Below are 20,630 nucleotides of genomic sequence, written 5' to 3' on the forward strand. Positions count from 1 at the left end.
GTTGAGTTAGATGCATACCCTCCTAGCATAGCTAACAGAAAGGTACAAATGACATTGTTTTAGTATCATGAAATGCAAGCAGCCCAAAAAGAAATATGTTCCTATTATGAAGTTACTGCCAAAAAGAAGGATTATCTATAGATCAATTTATTTAAAAACCAAAATACTTTTGGGAGACAGCCCCAACTTATTTATTTATTGGTTAGTATGTAATAATAGTATAGAGCAAGTCATTTCATACAGTTATCTAATGTGTACTTGCAACTTTCTTCTATATGATATATTAGGTTGCATTGCTAATGAAGGTTAGACATTCAGAGTCCACTTATGAAATTTGGGGGAGGGAAGGTTTTGAGGTATTTTCTAAGATTTTTTATTGATTTTTACAAAGAGAGGGCAGGGGGCGGGGAGAGAGAGAGAGAAACATCAATATGAAAGGAAAACATCAGTCAGCTGCCTCATGCATGCCCCTTACTGGGAATCAAGCCTGCAACCTGGGCATGTGCCCTAACTGAGAATCTAACCAGCAGCCTTTCAGTTCATGAGGCGACACCAGCCAACGGAGCCACATCAGCCAGGGCCCTTGTTTGTTTTCTAATGCCTATACTGTTCTACCCACTTATTAACACTTTGTAGACAAAAATTAATGCAGAACCAAAATTGCTTCCTGAGGAGAGCCAGGACTCTGAGGGTCATCATTCAACCAGAGGCTGTCCTTATTAAGCTTTTCTGTTTTCACAAGTGATTGTTAACCCACCTCCCAGCTGTGTTCATTTTTAAGCACCCCCCTGCCTTGAGTGGACAACAGTTGAACTGTTCAAATGAACTCCTATTCCAAGAATATTGTCAGCACCTCATAAATATTTGTTCAATAAATGCATGAACATAGATTTACTGAGAAAAACTATTTTTGGACTATTGCCCAACTGACCAACAATTTATCAGTCCTGTCCACTAGAATTCATCTCTGTGTATGAGCTTTGGAAGGTCCAAAAACACCCAAAAATAATTTATAAAATTTTGTAATTACGTTTCGATGTGCAGTTTTTAAGGGAGAGGATCCATTGGCTTCCCAAAGAAATGCAGTTAAGAATGATTGTCCTAGCCTTAGCTGGTTTGGCACAGTGGATAGAGCATCAGCCTGTGGACTGAACGGTCCCGGGTTTGAATCCGTTCAAGGGCACATGCCCAGGTTGCGAGCTCAATCCCCAGTAGAGGGTGTGCGATCAATGATTCTCTTTCATCATTGATGTTTCTCTCTCTTCCTCTCTCTTCCTCTGTGAAATCAATAACAATATATTTTTTTAAAAAAGAATGACTGCTCTAAATAATCTAAAATATTTTTTTAGATTTAGCTAGACTATTCAAGCAATCTGAGTGCCTAAAATGAAATTGTTTTACCAAAAATGCCATTACACACACAAACACACACACAAATGCCATCATATCTGTCAGTTTATATTAAAAGAAACAACCCTGCAAATATCAGCAAAGCGATGAAAATTGCTTCCTGACAGGATATTGTTGACAGAAATGTTCATTATATTACTAAGTGTCCTCTTTAAAATGGAACTTACACACACGCACACACCAGGAAAATGTTTTTCTGATTACAGTTTTATTTTAATTTTATTTTTTCCTTTTTCTGAATTACTGGCTTGTTTTTATCTCAGGGATGCTGTGATTTACATAACTGATCTTGTTTCCATCTTCCCATTGGTTCCTGTTAAATGCAGAGCAAAATCTAATCATTGTATAGCATGCACCTTACTTTTGTGTATTTTACCCTTTGCTTCATTTTATTTTTGTAACTCACCTTTCTAGAACTAGCTGAAGTGTTAATTACCTGTAATATTGAGCTTTTCTCAGCTCACTTAGCCTTGCTTAGAAGTTAGTTTGTTCTCCTAAGTTGACCTATATACATACATATTTTGAAAAAATACCATATTGTTACAAAATCCAATTTGTGTTAAATTTCAAAGATTAGTTTTAATCTTTGAAATTCTGACAGAAAAGGTCAGAATTTGTGTTCTTTTCTAAGCTCTAGTTTTTAAAGCTTGTTGTAGAACTAACCTTATTTTTTTTCCCTCCAAGGCAGCCAACAGTTAGATTCCATCCATGTAACACAGTTGGAGAGGGATACCGTTTTAGTGTGTTTAGATAGTAAGTACTATTTTAAAGTTTATTCTGAGTAGTCTACTTGATATAACAAGTCATTTCATTTAAGTGATTCTATTATGCTATAATTGAAAATTTTTTACTTTTTTCATCTTAAGTGGCCTTATTTTATTGATGAAAATCTAAATTGGCTACAGATATCATAAATAGTAATTAATTGATGTTTGTCATTACTATTCTCTGTGACTTTTTTCTTTGTTTGGCCTACTTGAAAACATTATATTAGAACAGTTTGCCATAACTTTGGGGTAAAAATCTATATAAAACTATACTGTATAAAATTCTTTGTAAAACTATTTTGAGAGTTTTTTCCATACCTCAATTAATGAAAAAATAAAAGGTATGTAGTCATGTGCTACTTAATGGGGGTACCCAGTTCTAAAAAATGCATTGTTAGGTGATTCTGTCATGGGAACATCATAAGAGTGCACTTACACAAACCTCGATGGTACAGCCTACTACACACCTAGATTATATATGGTATGTAGCCTATTGCTCTCAGGCTACAAACATGTACAGTGTGTACTGTACAGCACGAGAGTAAATCAAGCACAAGAGAAAATGATGCAATCAGGAGACACTCTAAATATTAGATGTATGTGGCAGCTGCCAACATAACACAGCATGCTGCTTTATGGAAAACATTACTTCCTATAAGTAGAAAGCGTACACTAAAATAACAGAAAAAAGTGTAGAATAATCTCTAGGAAATTGAAATTTTCAACTCCAATATAATTTTATAGAACCACCGTCATATATGCAGTCTATTGTTGACAAAATCGTCATGCAGCGCAAAATCATCGTCATTTATAGTCGTATAACATGACTTGGAATCATGTCAGTGAGGTTGTAATGTACAGATAGATTTGACACCTTCATCAAGTTGTGGTTCTTTTGATTTAGGAAGAGTTATTATTGATAGAAGAATGTTGTAATGTAATCAGAGAAACTTTTAACAACAGGTATTCAATTTTGCAAACAAACCCACCTTATTTTTATGCAATGAATCCTGCAAGGTGAAATTCACCTAGATTTGGAACTATATTTAAAACTTGGCAGTATTTGCTATGTTTGATCCATTTTAATATTTTTTAAATTACTGAATAGGGTTATTTTTTAAATTGTTGTACTACCAAATTTGCCTGTGTTTCTGTCCTAATTTCTATTCCCTGAAGGCTACCTAGTAGATTTACTTTATATAATCATAAAGATAATCTAATATTAGAGATAAGTAACCCAAAACTCAAAAGTATCTCATTCACCCAGCATTTTTAAGTACTTTTGATTCTTTTAATATTGATACGATTGGAGTATTATCTATACTAATAAAAGAGAAAAATGGTAATTGGCGTATGGCGCTACCCTTTTCATTGGCTAATCAGGGCTATATGCAAATTAACTGCCAAGTAAGATTGGCAGTTAACTGCCAACTAAGATTGGCAGTTAACTGCCAACAAGATGGAGGCTAATTTGCATATGTAGGCACAATGCAGGGAGGTGAAAGGGAAAGCAGGAAGAAGCCCCCTGCCACTGACAGTGATCAGAAACCCAGGGGGGAGCTAAGAGCTGGGGGGCAGGGCAAAGGCGGCCCTGGGGCCGCCTCTGCCCTGCCCCCCAGCCATGATCGGAGAATCAGGTGCCTTTGCCGCCCTGGCCAGTGATAGCAGGAAGTAGGGGTGGAGCCAACGATGGGAGCTGGGCACGGTCGAAGCTGGCAGTCCCGGGAGCTAGGGGTCCCTTGCCTGGGCCTAAAGTGAAGCCCACGATCGCGGGGCCGCTACAGCTGCGGGTCCCCGCTGCCCAGGCCGGACACCCAGGCCAGAAGCGTTAGGCCTGGGCAGGGGCGGAGCCTGCAACCGCGGGGAGCTAGGGGTCCCCTGCCCAGGCCTGACACCTCTGCTGGAGGCCTCGGGCCTGGTCAAGGGGCCGATCCGGTGATTGGTGATCGAAGGGTGATGAGGGTCAACTCCTCTGGCCGAGGCATCAGGCCTGGGTGGGGGGTGGAGCCGGGGGTTGGGGGGATATGATGGTCCCCTTGCCCAGGCCTGAAGCCTGGGTCAGAGGCGTCAGGCTTGGGCGGGGGGTGGAGCAAGCGATCAGAGGGATATGGGGGTCCCCTGCCCAGGCATGATTCCTGGGCCAGAGGCCTCAGGCCTGGGCGGGGGCCAGAGCCAGTGATCGGGGGGAGATGGGGGTCCCCTGTCCAAGCCTGACACCTCTGGCGGAGGCGTCAGGCCTGGGCAAGGGGCTGATCAGGCAATCGGAGGGTGATGGGGGTCTACGCCTGAGGGCTCCCAGTATGTGAGAGGGGGCAGGCTGGGCTGAGGGACACTCACCCACACACACACACACACACACACACACACACACACACACAGTGCACGAATTTCGTGCACCGGGCCACTAGTTCAATTATATTTAAGTTAATTTGATAAATTATATTTTACCCAAAGAGCTGGAAAGGTCTATATTGATTAAGCAAATAAACAGATAATCAGAATTTGATTTTAATAATTTTGAACCTTTAATATTAAATCCTTAATACCTTCTGGGACATCCAAGGAAAAAAAAATTGTGCTTAGTCTCATTTTGTTGATTTATGTATTTTTCAAAAAAAAAACCTTAAGCCTTTGATTAACTAAGCCCTCCATTTATTCAAAGTAAACGGAGAGTTGACTTTCTTGAGATTTTTTTTTTTTAAGGAGCAATATAAGACTTCAGAAATTTAGTATCAACTATACAGTATAAACCGGTTTTGGTACACACCAGTTGGAGATAGGCCTGAAATCACAAATTATGTTAGGTAGATAAGAAAGCAATACAGAGAAAGGTGTCTTCCACCTCAGAGCTAAGACAGTTAAAGTGAAAAACAAATAGATGAAAGGGAAATAAAATTATTTATATCTCTATCCCAGAGTTTACTTACAAAGAAATTGTGACCCTCAAGAGTACTACTCATTGCCCCTTTGTTACAATAGTACTCAATACTGAAGTTATAAATGACTACGGATGTACTTATCATGTTTTGTAATTTGTAAGGGGGGAAAAATCACTTCTTACTGCTAGATATATAGGCACAAGGTAGCCACTTTTAAAGAAACATTGTACTTTTTTAAAAATGAGAATGTAAGTGTTCAATATATACCATCTAAAAAAGAAAAAAAATAGCAACGGAATTGCCATTTACCAAAGGAGGTACTCTTATAGTTATATTATAAAACATATTAATGATAGTTTCTCGCTGAGCATGTTTGAATCTAAATGGTTGAACATCATTAAGAATATTGTTCTATATCCATGTAAAATCCACATATCAAGTTAAATTTATTTTAACAGATTTGGATTTCCAGTCTTGACTTGTTTTTTCTTTTTTTAAGAATTTGTAAAAATTGTAAATCTACAAGGAAAACTAAAGTCAAGTAAGAAACTGGCCTCTGAGCTAACTTTTGATTTTTGCATTGAATCTGTAGGTAAGTCTTTTTTTTTTTTTAATAATGCTATTAGAATACTTGGTTTTTCCTTCATTCTGTATCTGTAGTTGCCTAGACCAGCACTGTGTCTTAGAAGTTTCTGTGATATGGAAGTGTTCTCTGTGCTCTTAAATATAGTAGTCATTAACAACACCTGTTAAGTACTTGAAACATGGCTAGTGCTACATTTTTTAAATTTTAATTAATTTACATTTTAATGTAAATAGCCACATATGGCTAGTTACTATTGTATTAGACAAAGCAGGTGTAGACGATAATAAATCTTTTATTGTTGGTTCCTATATATTTAAAACTTGAAATCGTTTTAAAATTTCTGTTTATTGTTCCTTTTACTGCCTCAAGTGAATTATACTTCTCCCAATTCTTTCCAAATCCTGAAGGTATTTGTGTGGTATGATTAATGGTGTTAGATATCCTGTAATTCTTTGTGTCTGATTCTGCTTGGTGTGTGTTGATGGTTATTGCTTTTAGATCTGTTTCTATATAAGTAGATACTTTCCCACTTAGAAACTAATGTGCCATTTTAATTTGTTTTATTGTCAATGAGTGTTTTATTCTATAATACTCATTGGTTTTATGATAAAAATTTCTCATTGATTATGTCAGTAAGTATTTCCCCTAGGGATGATAGAACTTTTGAAAAAAATAATGTGGCTGGAAACACTGAGCATTGTACAATATGATTCTACCATAAGTCAAAAATAGTTAAAACAAAGTTGGCAGTTTTTATTTTGGCCTTGAAAAATACTGTATTTTGTAATTAAATGTATATATACTTTAAAAAATATATTTCTCATTATTTAGAAAGGTTTTTTAAAAAAATATTTTAATGGTTTCCCAACTGGCGTTTTGCCCTGTCGCAAAGTATGATCATCCCTCTGTGTAAATATCTTACATAAATATAATTTGCTTATGATTGAAAAATCTTAATTTATTGAGGCAGAAAGCCTAAACTTTCTGTAGATGCCAGGACAAAAGGAATTTTGGGGCTCGTTTCTCCCTCTTCTTCTTTAAGTCCTGGATATTGCATGCCAGTTTCTAAGCTTTGGTATCTCCAGTAGAGATCCTGACGGAGATCTTTATAGTTTCTCTTCATTCTAACTGAAATACACTGATACCTCAACTTTTTCATATGTGCCAAATTTTTTAGGGAACTTTAATTGTTCCACAAAAATTTGTTCCTCATAAGCTACCATCTCTCCCTGACAGTGAACCTTGAAATAATTACAAGGATCTCCTGGGTAAAAAGAGTCCCTTTAAACACTTAAAAATAAACTGGTAACTGGGTTTCATATTCATCACAGTTAGTGAAACTTGTGTGATTTTTTTTTTAGTAAAATAGTTTTATTGAGTAAAATTATGTTTTCAAGACATTCTTACATTAACTTTTTATAGAGTCAGTATTCTAATAAAAAATACAGTAAGTTTCTATTACTTTCTCCCATCACCTTTACTAGTGTCGGGCATATGTCTAACTTTCCAACAATCAAAAATGGGTTTTCTCCCTCTTTTGCTGCACCTTAATGACTCCAGCCCCCTGCCAGGAAGGACCCAGAGGCTCCACTGCATCCTCCAAGTGGGGGGCTGCCCACTCTGTTTCTGAACCACTAGATCATTGCATAGGAGTGCCTCAGTGGGCCCAGGCCTGTGGCTGGCACCACACAGGACACAGAAATGGACAAAGCATAGCAAGAGTAGGTTTCCCTTCAATACCTTCAGGCCACCCCAGGGGAGCATGGGAGATGGGTGGGGCAGGAGGGTGTTGTGGCATGCCACATGGTGGCCATCCTGTGGGGTCACGGTTGCTCCTGAATCCAAAGCCATCAGGAAAGCGGTCAAGCTTGGCTCAAATTTGTGAACCCACATGTGGGCAGTGGGGCCTGCAAGACCAAAGCCTGAGGAGGCGAGGCTGGGGCCCAGCAGTGAGCGTGGTAACTGAGAGCCACTCCAAATAAGAATTGGCACAGAGAGCATAACTATTCATTGTGGGGTTAAATTTTAGATTGCGAGACAGGTTGGTTGGTTGGTTGGTTTGTTTTTTTAAGTAATTTTGTAATAGGGAAAATGTGAACATAAATAAAAGAAGCTTCCTTAATAGCTACTTCTAATTATATGACAGTATTTAAATAACGATGTTTTTTATTCAAAAAGCCAATTATATGTTTTTAGTATTTCATTCACTTAAGAAAAAAGATAGTATATAAAAGAAAAATTAATATACTGATACCAACTTATGTTTCTTTGTAAGTTATACCAATGTTGGATCACTATGTTGTACAACTGAAACTAATAATATTGTACGTCAGCTGTAATTGAAAAATAAAATAAAATTTTAAAAAGAAGTTAGCCCGTGTTTAAATGAATGCCTATTATAGGTGTGTGTGTGTGTGTGTGTGTGTGTGTGTGTGTGTGTGTTTAATTTTTTTTTTAAACTTGTGTGACCCAACTTAGTAAATTATTTGAGTTTAGACATGGCTTAGCCACAAAAATGTTGGGAACTAGTGGTCTCTAGACAGTGGAATTTTACACCAAGCATTTGGATAGCCTTACATTATCATTTATTAAAAACAGTTAAGGAAATGTATAATGAACTACTTTGCTGTATTTCAGTTTCACTTCCCCCTTATCTTTTTTAGTATGCCTTCAAGACAGTGTGTTGGCTTTCTGGAAACATGGAATGCAGGGTAAAAGCTTCAAATCAGATGAGGTAAGGTTTCTCAGATTACCTTCAGTGATTTCCACTAAAGATTTTTAATATTGAAATGTTCATTTTATACATTTTATTTCTGAATCTACATTACTATGTTTAGTGCCTTTATGTTTTTTTAAGTTGATCTGAGAGAGATAGGAAGGGAGAGGGAGAAAGAGAAACATCAAAGTAAGAGAGAAGTACCGATCAGCTGCCTCCTACATATCCACTACTGGGGATCGAGCCTGCAACCCAGGCACATGCCCTGACTGAGAATTGAACTGGCAACCTTTTGGTGCATGGTATGATGCTCAACCAACTGCACCACACCCGCCAGGGCTATGTTTAGTGGTTTTAATGCTGTGAACTAGCAGAGCATAATTGCCAGTATTATTCTTCCAGTTCAGTTTTGTATTGCAAAATTCTCAGTGGCCACATTTCAGTCCTTTAATTTGTAATTTTTAAATATTGTTACTAACCTTGCAGTGGTTTTCTAAATTTATTAAGCCTTTTCCATAATTTAGAAGTGTATAGCTTCTTTTTTAATATTTTATTTAAAATCCTAAATTGATATGTATTAGATCCCAGGACTAAGGAAAATATAAGAAAATTAACTCATTTAGAAAATAGTTATTGAGTACCAGTTACATGCAAAACACTATTATTATAGCATTGTAAGGCATAGGGAAGTATAATTGTCAATAATTTCGAAGTCTTCTAATATCTATGTTCCTGGCACTTTACAAATATTAGCTACTTAAGGCTTATTATCCAGTGGAGTTGGGTACTATTCATATTCCCATTTTTACAGGCACAGAGGGCTAAGTAACTTGTCTAGATGACATAGCCTGGATTTGAAGGATCTCTAAAAATCACTTTTTTTGCCGAAACCGGTTTGGTTCAGTGGATAGAGCGTCGGCTTGCGGACTGAAGGGTCCCAGGTTCGATTCCGGTCGGGGGCATGTACCTGGGTTGCAGGCACATCCCCAGTGGGAGATGTGTGGGAGGCAGCTGATCGATGTTTCTCTCTCATCGATGTTTCTGACTCTCTATCTTTCTCCCTTCCTCTCTGTAAAAAATCAATAAAATATATTTTTAAAAAAATTAAAAAAAAATAAAAATCACTTTTAGCTGAGATTTCAGGATGCATTTCATGCAGGAGAGGGGGAACTTGTGCTTCCACCTTGAGAGAGAAATCCTAATAGTTAAGACAATACTAACAGAGATATTTCCCATTTGTGTGAGTACCTGTATAATTCTTGTATACCATGGCCTTACAGATACCAGTATGTGGGCTTATTTTAAAGCTTAAATTCTTTTTCTTGAATTATCTGTAGTTTTATCCACTCTTATGTACTTGAGTATTTTCACCACTTATATGAATGAGGAATTAGAATACTTCTGAGAGAAAATGACATAAATTCGCTATCTTTGAATATGTCAGTTTAGCTAGTTACTGACCCATGTCACTAAATGTCTCCAGGTCCCTGGCTTTAATGAAGCCTACAGCCCTGCTTACTGTCATAAGATTAATTGTCCTCAGATGCTAATTTCATTGTATCACTCACTCCTTTAGTTAGAAATCTATAGAAGATAACCTGTTCACCATATCAAGTACAAATTTTATTTCCCATTTTTAACTCATCTTGATTACCTCTTTCTTTCTGCTTATGTTCTCACACTTGAATTCGGGCTTTGCTGTAAAATTAATAAAGTAATATTCATCCATTCCAGTCCGCAATGATTGGAACATTTTTTTAAAACTTAATATATGAAAATTAGCTCCATCTAGTAAATCACCTAATTTGTTTTCTTATTTAAGTTTATTAATTCTATCTTCCTAGCTCTCTACAAATTCATTGATAACAGACTATTTTTATAGTTACTTTACATCCATACTGTTGTGGTTTGGGTTCCTCCAGAAGCTGACCTTGACACATTGCGGACCAGTAGTTTTATTGCTAGCTTTCACCAGTGGCCAGATAAGTTTCTATTGAAAGAGTACAAAAAAACGTTTTACATAAATGTTAAAGGCACGCTTTATTACATGTTATTACAAGCTAATATCTTTTTAAAGTATGATACTTTGTAAAACACTGTGTAATATGAAGCGAGAATTCTCGTGATCCTTCCGCAATGTTAAGACAAGGACTCAAGTGCAGTTAGTTTATTTGGGAGTAGATACCAGAAAACAAGTGATGGAGTGAGGAACGGAAAGTAGAGAGGGGCAAAAGCCAATACAGAGCTCAATAATAAACTGGCTCCCACTATGGGCAACCAGGGTTTAATCCCGCACTGCCAACTGAGGAACAGTTTAGAATGCACCTCAGAGTTGACTCATTTGAAGGTGGGGAATCTGATGCATTTATACACCAACTGCTGTCCCTTTTGGTTAAGGGTTGTCCCTAGAGGTATAACTCCCCACATTTTGGTATAGTACCTGTGCTTGACTGAGTGCCTTCTACACCTTTGGAGAAGACAGAGCAGAGGACCACTGGTACGCTGGTGTTAGACCCTGGCACGTGGGCCTGTCCACCACAGCTCTGCTGGAATCTGCACTCTGACACCAGGAAAGAACAGGAGCTCTGCCATCCAGCAAACCTGTGTCTTAATCTTGGGTCTACCAGTTACATAACCTTAAGCAAGTTACTTAACCTCTGCAAGTCTTCGTGTTTTTTCCTCTCCAGTAATACGGGAATTACAATACAAAGAGTTCTAGGGAAAGTGCCTGACCCATAACGGGTGTTTCATAAATATTTTATTTCTACTAATAGATGGTCAAAAGATACTTCCTGAAATTTATTTCATTGGAGGAAGTGAGTCTATCAGAAATTATAATTGTTTAATACCGGCTCTATCTAAATGATTTTTAAGTTATTATTTAAGTAATATGGGGATAAGGTATTACTAATAGTATTTTCTCTCGTAGGTTACCCAAGAGATTTCAGATGAAACAAGAGTTTTCCGCTTATTAGGATCAGACAGGTAAATAATGTGGTTGTTTTAATTATCAAAGGAGTTTGGTGGTTGTGTTCTTAAATACTGTCACACAAACTCTTAGAGCAGTGGTTCTCAACCTGTGGGTCAAGATCCCTTTGGCAGTCGAACGACCCTTTCACAGGGGTCGCCTAAGACCATCCTGCATATCAGATATTTACATTACGATTCATAACAGTAGCAACACTACAGTTATGAAGTAGCACCAAAAATAATTTTATGGTTGGGTCACAACATGAGGAACTCTATTTAAAGGGCCAGAATGTTGAGAACCACTGTCTTAGAGGATTTCTCAGCATCTTTATTGAAAGAGAGAATAGTATTTTAATCAATTGATTAATCAATCTTTTATCAGTGTGAGGATCTTGATTCTAGAGATAGTAATACTCAGCCAAGACAAAATGTGTTAATATAGGTGTTTATGTCCCTGGTACCAGGACATAATTCATTTCAGGCTCCTTTGTTTTCATCATTTCTTCCTAGCATGTTACCTTCTATTAACTATCTATATATATAAAAGCCAAGCTACCGGAACAACCAGTTGTTATGACACGTACTGCGGCAGCCAACCAGCCCGATCAGGGCCCTGATTGGCACCTCCCAACCGACCGTGGCCCCTTCCCCGCCCCCCAGCCCGGCCCATTGGGGTGGGCAGCTGGACCCCACACATGCACGAATTCATGCACTGGGCCTCTAGTTACTATACAAATCCAACAGCATATGTACCCCCTGGCATCTGCTTTTATATCAGAAACTATTCAACTCATTTTCTGAGGTCAGTCTAAATTAGGAGGAATTATGTGGATCTCTGTGATAAAAACTAAAGACAAATTCCAAAACTGCCATCTTAGAAAAAATGTAGTAGTTTTTGTTCCCCAAAGTCTATATTGTCTACCTCAACAACTAATAAAACATCCATTCCTACATCAACCAAAGAACTTGTATGCATATATGCATAACCCATGGACACAGACAATAGGGCGGTGAAGGTCTGGGATAGGGGGTGGGGTCGAGCTAGAAGGGGTCAATGGGGGGGAAAGGGGGACATGGGTAATACTTTCAACAATAGAGAGTCAATTTAAAAATAAAATAAACACCCATTCCTTTCTATTTTCTCAACAAAAATTGTTATTGCAGCAAAATTGACTAGTAGTATGCTTAGTCCTAAGTTGAGGATTGAGAACCTCTGGTCTTCAAGTTCAGTCTAGTCACAAAATAATTGCTTAAATAGTACACACTTAAGGAAAGGGGTGGGTGGAGTTATGACCCCATAAAAATTTTTAGGAGACTTTTATAAGGAGAAAAAAATATATTTTGAAAAAATGGTAACTAGTGAGTAGAAAAGGTAAGCCCGCAGAGCATGGCAGCTTAGTAATTAGTCCTGGGGGGAAAAAAGAAAGAATGAATTTGAGAACCACCTGGTTAAAGACTCTAAAATGGGAGGCTCTTTGCTTCTCCAGGAAGGGCTGACAAAAGAATTGTGGATCATCCAATAATCCTGGCGTAAATAGCACCTAAACAAGAGATAGTATGAGAGAATTATGCTTAATAGAGGGTAGGCATCATAAGCCATTTCTCTTAGTTATGTATTTCTTTCCACCTTCCCCACCCCAAACTTTCTCCTTCAACTATTCCCTTTGTCTTTCTCCATTCTGTCACAATTTGCCCTAAAAAAAACTTTTCTTCTGATCATTGCCTTATTCTGTTTATCTTACTTGAGCATCTCTTTGATTTTAAGATTTATATATTTTATTTTATGTAAAAATAATAATGGTTAACTGGGTAGCTGTGTTATAGGTAATTTTATTTCCCCTTCTACTTTTCTGCAATATATAATATAAAGTACACATTACTTTTTTATTATTTTATTACAAAAGTAATAATATGCTAGTTGTAGAAAACTCATACACTAGAAAAATTTCCCTCCAAGACTTTTTTCTGTTCATGGGTACATTATTTTTTATTCTATTTCCAAACCCCTCAACAACAGTATAAATCCTATGGTATGGCACTTCATTGATTTTTCTTCCTATTGGTCCTTTGATTGAACTCTTTCCTTGCCCTTGTTCCATGGACAAAGGAGTTGGGCCCCACTTTATACTTTTTAAAAAACTTTTCTTTTTTAAAAAAATACCTTGAAGAACAATTTGAATGGGTGTCTCATAGAAATCATGTTTTATCCTCAGCCCTTCTTCCACCCCCTTCGTCTTAGTGTATTTTCTAAAGCTATTTATACCTTTCATTGGCATATGAGTAAGCCAATTTAGTGTAGTTGGAATAAGAGAATGAGACTCTCCTGAAATGTTTTCAATACTTTATATACATAAATTCATCAATTCTTACTCAGTTTTGTTTTTAAGTTATAAAATGGAAAGCTGAACTTAACTGTGCATCTGTGATCTTTATGTAATCTTATGAGAATGTAAACAATGGTAGTCTTTCCTGGTTTGATGTTAGTATTTGAAGCATGCAATCTCTGTCTTTACTCTTACACAAAACTTTTGTTTTGGTTTAATTGCAGGGTTGTCGTTTTGGAAAGTAGGCCAACAGAAAATCCTACTGCACACAGCAATCTTTACATCTTGGCTGGACATGAAAATAGTTACTAAGCAACAGAAACTGATCTCAAATGACAGGAAAATGAATATATTCCATTGAAAGCAAAAATATCTTAAGGAACTTCAGTACAAACTACGCTATGATTTGCTTTAACTGTTATGGGTTATATCTCAAATGATCTGTACTTTAAGGTAGAATTCAATATTTTCTGTAGCTGGAAACAGCTGTTTTATCTCTTGCCACTGTGTGGTGGTTATATCAAGTTTGCTTAATAAAAGCTATGAGATAAATAGTCCTATAGTTCCAGGAAGCCCAGTCTTTTTTTAAAAAATAATGTTTGTAACAAGGGTGTCATGATATTTTAGATAACAACTCGTGATTATCTTCAAGGAGATAAATTTAGTGACAGTTTTCTCATTTTATATCACGTTTTATTCCTTCTTAACGTAATTTTATAAAGAAATTATCAAATAAGCCTTTCACTTTTACATTGGCTATTCTGTATGTTTTTGTAAAATAGAATATTTAATCCTTATTTATTAATCTCTTGCTGGAGTGGTGTAATGTTATCTAACCTTTAGCAAAGGAGGGTTGCAGAGCAGCTTACATTTTTTTATGATGTATAAAAATTTTGTTTACCTTTTAAGAGTAGTAAGAGGGGTTAAAGGCAGTGTATTTGGAGGTTCAATACATACACGAAATTTTGTTTAACAAGTATTTTATAAAACAATATTATCCAGAATTGCCTTAAAGTGAATTTTGTGTTTTCAACTACAAATAGCTGTAAGGGATCATACAGAAGATATTGATGATGGTTGAACTATTATTAGAAGAGGTATGTATGTAGGTATGACTACCATGTGTATGTATTCTTGACAAGCAGTATAATACACCTGTGATTTTTTTTACATTAGGGATAATGCATAAAAAATTAACCTTCATATATATTATCATCCCTTAATGTGTGTGTGGGGGGGGGAGTATTTAACTGCCCATGATATGTAATTCACATGTACTATACCAGAGGGGATGCTGTAAAGCAACTACATGTGTAATCTTGGGTTTTTCACATATGTAGGTATTCATTTTGAGTAGGTTTAAGAAAAAAGTTTTAAGTGAAATTGAATTCCTCATGGGATAGTATAAATAAGTATTATAAAAACCAATATTCTAAAAATAGGAAATAAGGCCATTTTTTCGTTTACGTCTCTTTTGCTATTGTTAGTATCCAAAGTAAAGTGTCACATTGGTACCTGGTGTCTTAATGCATTCACTGAGGGCAGTTAACATTGAGATGATGAACAAGGAGTTAGCAATAGCAAACTACTGATTTATTTTGAGCAATTACTTGAGAGAAAAACAGTATAACTATCTCATTTGGTCGTTGGCAATTCTGTAAAATAGGTATTATCGTCTCTATTTTTCAGATGGGGAAAAAAGAAGTTAACAGGGTTAATAGACCCAATTCACACAGCAATTAGGGGTTGAGCCAGACCATGAGTCTTGTGACTCTGTTCTTTTCATTATGCAGTATGCAAACAATAAATGTTATGCAAATAAAGTATTGTCCTTTAAAAATGCACATGTGATTCAGTAAGTGTGTGGCTGTTTATTTGGGGTATGTCAAATGGGGCCTCTGGACTGAAGAACGCTGGATAGATATAATAGATGGGAGGGGACCATACTCAAAACAGGACATATTTATATACTGGAGACCAGTATCATCCTTCTCTCACTGAATCCTGGCAGCCAGATCTTCCCATCCTACAATATTGGAAGAGTCTTCTCTGTGCAATCCGGCCAGTGCAACTAGAAAGATCTACACAGCTCCTGACATCAGGTGTCCTAGCTAAACTACCCTGCTGGATAACTCTACAGTGACCATCACAGTTGACAAGCCCCCATCACCCCATGTGTCTGGAGCTTGCTTTTAGTCCTATGCTATTAAAAATGATTAAGCTACCAGGAGTTATAAAACATCTGGGGAAGACCTCTAATATGAAAGAAAAAAAAACAATTGGAGAGGAAACAAACTTAGAGGAAACAGACTGCAGGATAAAAGCATCAAGAAAAGTGTTATCTTCAGAAAGATGTACCAACTATGAATCAAGAGTAGAGTACTAAATAAAGGACCTTCCAAAACAAAACAAAAAAAAGCTCTAAGAAAATATAGCATTCCTGAATAATTCAACAGAAAATTTAAAATACAAAGTTGAATTTCTCAGAAAATCAAACAAAAAGAAATGACATATTGGAGGGGGAAAAAGAAAAGTCCTGGCTGGTTTTGCACTGTGGTTAGAGCATCAGCCTATGGACCAAAGGGTTGAGGGTTCAATTCCCAGTCAAGGGCATGCACCTTGGTTGCATGTTCCCCAGCTTCAGTAAGGGTAGTTGCAGGAGGCAGCCAATCGATGTCTCTCCCGTGGATGTTTCTTCCCCCCGCCCTCCCTTCTACTCCACTCTCTAGAAATCAGTGGGAAAAATATTCTCGGGTGAGTATTAAAAATAGTAACAGCCCAGGGGGCCAAATATCCATCTCCCAGAGATCCAAAAAGGAAAAGCAAAAAGAGTATTTCAAGAAATTTTTCCAGTACTGAAGAACTTAAGATTCTAGATTGAAAGAACACTAGGTGAAAAAAAAAGAACACCTATACCAAAGCACATTATTATGAAATGTCAGTGGCACCGATCAAAGAGAAGATCTGCTATGTTTCCAAAGAAAAAGGGCAGGTCAAATACCAAGGAATAAGAAACAATAGCTTCAAATTTCAACAGAAGCAGTGCCTTCAATATTCTGAAAGAAATTTCCAACCTAAAATTCTGGATTCAAATAAACTATTAAACCTAAGAGTAAAATGAAAACAGTTTTAGCTGTACAAGGTCTTGAAACCTTTACCTTCCACAGAACCTTTCCCATATAGGCTCCTTAACTATCAAAAAATGCCCTGAGACAGAAAGCTGAAAGAGTAAGAAATCTGAGCTTATACTGAACTAAAATCAATGGGAAAAATACCCTCCTGTGAGGATTAGCAACAACAACAAAAAAGATTCAGCCCAGCTGGTGTGGTTCAGTGATTGAGCATTGACCTAAGCACCAAGAGGTTTCCGATTCAGTTCCCAGTCAGGGCACATGCCTGGGTTGCATGCAGACTGGATCCCCAGTGGGGGCCATGCAAAAGGCAGCCCATCAATATTTCTATATTCCTCTCCCCCTCTCTAAAAGTCAATGAAAACATAATTTAAAAAAGATTCAGTGTGATCCCAGCAGATATTTTATGGAAATTCATAAGCTGATTCTCAAATTATATGAAACTAGTGACCCGTTGCGCCCTGGACACCCCCACACCCCTAGGCTGTGGGACGGCCCCAAGTCCTGGAGTGCCACCCCAATGCTCCGCCTCTGGTCCCCACCCCTGCGGCACGCACACAGGGCCATGGAAACCCTGGCAGAAGCCACGCAAAGCAGCCGCTGGCCCTGCCCCCGCTGCCCTGCCCCTGCTGTGCGCGTCGCCATATTGTGATGGTGTTATGGCATGAGGGTCAATTTGCATATTGCCTCTTTATTATATAGAATGTTAAGGGCCAAGAATAATCAAGGCAATTTTAAATAAGAAAAACCTGGAAGTTTTAGGCCACCAGATTTCAAGAATTAACAATAAAGCCACAACAGCAGTTAAGATAGTATGACATTGGCACAGACAGACAAATGTAATTAAGAGTCCTGAAACAGACCCACACTTAGTCACTTATGTATGACAGTTGCACAGCAGTGGAATGAAGGAAAATATAGTATTTTCAATAAATTTTATTGAAAATTATAATGGAAAATCGAATCTTGACTACGACCTTGCACAATAAATACAACTATCCAATAGATTATAAATCTAAAATATATAAAACTATAAAGCTTTTAAAAAGAAAACAATAGCCCTAACTGGTTTGACTCAGTGGATAGAGCGTTGGCCTGCGGACTCAAGGGTCCTAGGTTCGATTCCGGTCAAGGGCATGTACCTTGGTTGCGGGAACATCCCCAGTAGGGAGTGTGCAGGAGGCAGTTGATGTTTCTCATCGATGTTTCTAACTATCCCTCTCCCTTCCTCTATGTAAAAAATCAATAAAATATATTAAAAAACAAAAAGAAAATATCTTCATGAACCTGGAGTAAGCAAGGATTTCCTAAATAGAAAAGCCTTAGGCTGTAAGAGAAAATGTTGGTCAGAGGGGCTTAATTAAAATTAACATACTCTGTTCATCTAAAGACACCATTACAAGAATGAGAAGATAGCCACAAAATGGAAAAGAGACTTGCATGTATCACAAAAGACCTACCTGGAAGATAAAAAGAGCATAAGAAAAAGGCAAACAACCCAATAAAAAAAGGTCCAAAAGATTCTGAACAGGCACTCCACAGAAGGTAACATCCAAGTAGCCAATATGATTTCATCTTTCTTGGTTATCAGAGAAATTCATATTCAACAATACAGTACTTTCATACACCCACCAACATGGCCAAAACAAAAAAGACAATTGGTGAGATTGTGAAGAAACCGGTGCTTGCACATTGCTAATGGAAATAGAAAATAGGGCAACTCTTTGAAAGATAATTTGGCAGGTTTGTGTGTGTTTTAATTCTCACCTAAGGATATGTTCCTATTGGTTTTTAGAAAGAGAGAAACATTGATTGGTTGCCTCCCATACACCCACAACCAGGGAATTGAACCTGCAACCTAGGTATATGCCCTGACTGGGAATCGAACACACAACCTTTTGCTGTACAGGACAACTATCCAATCAACTGAGCCACATTACATTAAAAGCTAAATCTTTTAAAAATATATGTTTTTTTTGTTTTTTTAGAGAGAGAGGAAAGAAAAAGTAGAGAAATAGAAACATTGATGAGAAACAACATCCATCTGCTGCCTCCTGCATGCCCCCTGCTGGGGATCAAGCCTGGGCATGTGCCCTGACCCGGGATTGGAATGGAACAGGTGACCTCCTGGTGCAAAGGTCAGTGCTCAACTACTGAGCCACACTAGCCGAGCTAAAAGCTAAATCTTGTTTTCCCAACTTGAAACAATGCAGTGAATGTGCATGTGCACTGGTGTTAGATCTATACGTGTGTACTCTCTGTTTATCAAACTGTTTATACTTGATTTTTAGAGAGTAATGGTGGAACCAAACTACGGAGAACTTGAAATATTTTTAAATTGTTGGCCTTTCCATATACCAGTAGCAGTGGGAATCTAGGTCTATGCTGCTCACGTCAGGAGAGAATTTCAAGATACTTAGAGCAATCTGCAAAATCTTATCTGCCATTTATTTTGTAATGTTTTTGTTTTGTTAATCCTCACCCAAGGATGTTTTTTTCCATTGATTTCTAGAGAGAGTGAAAGGGAGAGAGAGAGTGGGAGGGAGACAGAGAGAGACATCAATTTGCAAGAGACACATCAATTGCCTTCTGCACATGCCCCAACCAACCAGGGCCCAGAATCGAACCTGCGACCCTTTGGAACACAGGGCTGTGCTCTAACCACCGGCCAGGGCTATTTTGTAATGTTTTTAAGGAGTCCCATTGTATAGCAGCCATGCCCATTATGTTATGTGTGTTTTACTACTTTTTAAAAAATATTTTTATTGATTTCAGAATGGAAGGGGGAGAGAGAGATAAAAACATCAATGATGAGAGAGAATCATTGATCGGCTACCTCCTGCACGCCCCCTACTGGGGATCAAGCCGGCAACCCCTGGCATGTGCCCTTGACCAGAATGGAACCTGAGACCCTTCAGTCCACAGGCCAACACTTTACCCACTGAGCCAAACGAGCTGGGGCAGTAATTAATTTCTAGGTTGCAGATGACTCAAATGAAGCATAAGGAGGCTACGTGACTGTCTCAGAGCAGAGCTGGATTTGATCCTAGGTAATCTAGCCCTAGAGTTCATGCTCTTACCAGGAAAATTAGGTCAGGTGATATTGTAGAAAAATAATATGTTGATGTTTAAAGTGAAGGATTTCTTACTTGTTTGTGGGAAATGTTGTTTAAATGATGTTTTTTTACAAGGACCTACACATGAGTTTGCTCTAGATGCCTCAGTAATATCTCACTACTTAATATGTGACGCTGAGCCATTCCTGTGAACGCTATTTACAATGATAAGATTTCTGTATGTGGGTGTAACTATAATCTTTGTTCAATCTTTGGCATGCATAAAGATGATCTTATGAAACTATTTAGATCTTTTGGATCTATAGATGCCTAAAAATTCAGTAGTTGACATGGGAAATGTATCTAGGGTACCAGAGGTTACTGTTCGTACAAAGGGTTATTCAGATGCCAATGAATAAGCATCACAAAGTTTTTTGGTTTTTTTTAAATATATTTCTTTATTGATTTCAGAGAGGAAGGGAGAAGGAGAGAGAAATAGAAACATCAATGATGAAAGAGAATCATTAATTGGCTGCCTCCTGCATACCCCCTACTGGGGATCGAGCCCGCAACCCAGGCATGTGCCCTTGGCTGGAATCGAACCTGGGACCCTTCAGTCCGCAGGCTGATGCTCTATCCACTGAGCCAAGCCAGCTAGGGCCACAAAGTTTTTATACAGGAAGTAAGAGTTGAGAGGACTGAGAGTGTTAACTCTACGAAATGGATGCATTTGTAAAATAATCAGTATGAAAAGAAATCTCAGAGTGAAGAATACTTTTTAAATGCAAATA

At 37.7% G+C, this 20,630-nt stretch overlaps 1 protein-coding gene across 7 annotated transcripts in view; it reads left to right on the plus strand.

Moving 5' to 3' along the window:
• The window catches only part of MAP4K5 (mitogen-activated protein kinase kinase kinase kinase 5), a 102,645-nt gene extending 87,149 nt beyond the window's left edge, over positions 1-15,496 (plus strand). For 3 of the 7 annotated variants that reach the window (XM_059696478.1, XM_059696491.1, XM_059696528.1), the window contains 5 exons: positions 2,095-2,163; positions 5,556-5,648; positions 8,306-8,376; positions 11,288-11,343; positions 13,877-15,496. In XM_059696478.1, the coding sequence (XP_059552461.1) occupies positions 2,095-2,163; positions 5,556-5,648; positions 8,306-8,376; positions 11,288-11,343; positions 13,877-13,964 (377 nt within the window). In that variant the 3' untranslated portion in view covers positions 13,965-15,496. The remainder of the gene's footprint in view (positions 1-2,094; positions 2,164-5,555; positions 5,649-8,305; positions 8,377-11,287; positions 11,344-13,876) is intronic. The other 4 variants (XR_009452957.1, XM_059696511.1, XM_059696501.1 and 1 more) reach the window with 4 other exon arrangements.
• The last annotated feature ends 5,134 nt before the right edge of the window (positions 15,497-20,630 follow it).

This window comes from Myotis daubentonii, chromosome 1, assembly GCF_963259705.1.
Source record: "Myotis daubentonii chromosome 1, mMyoDau2.1, whole genome shotgun sequence".
NCBI lineage: Eukaryota > Metazoa > Chordata > Mammalia > Chiroptera > Vespertilionidae > Myotis > Myotis daubentonii.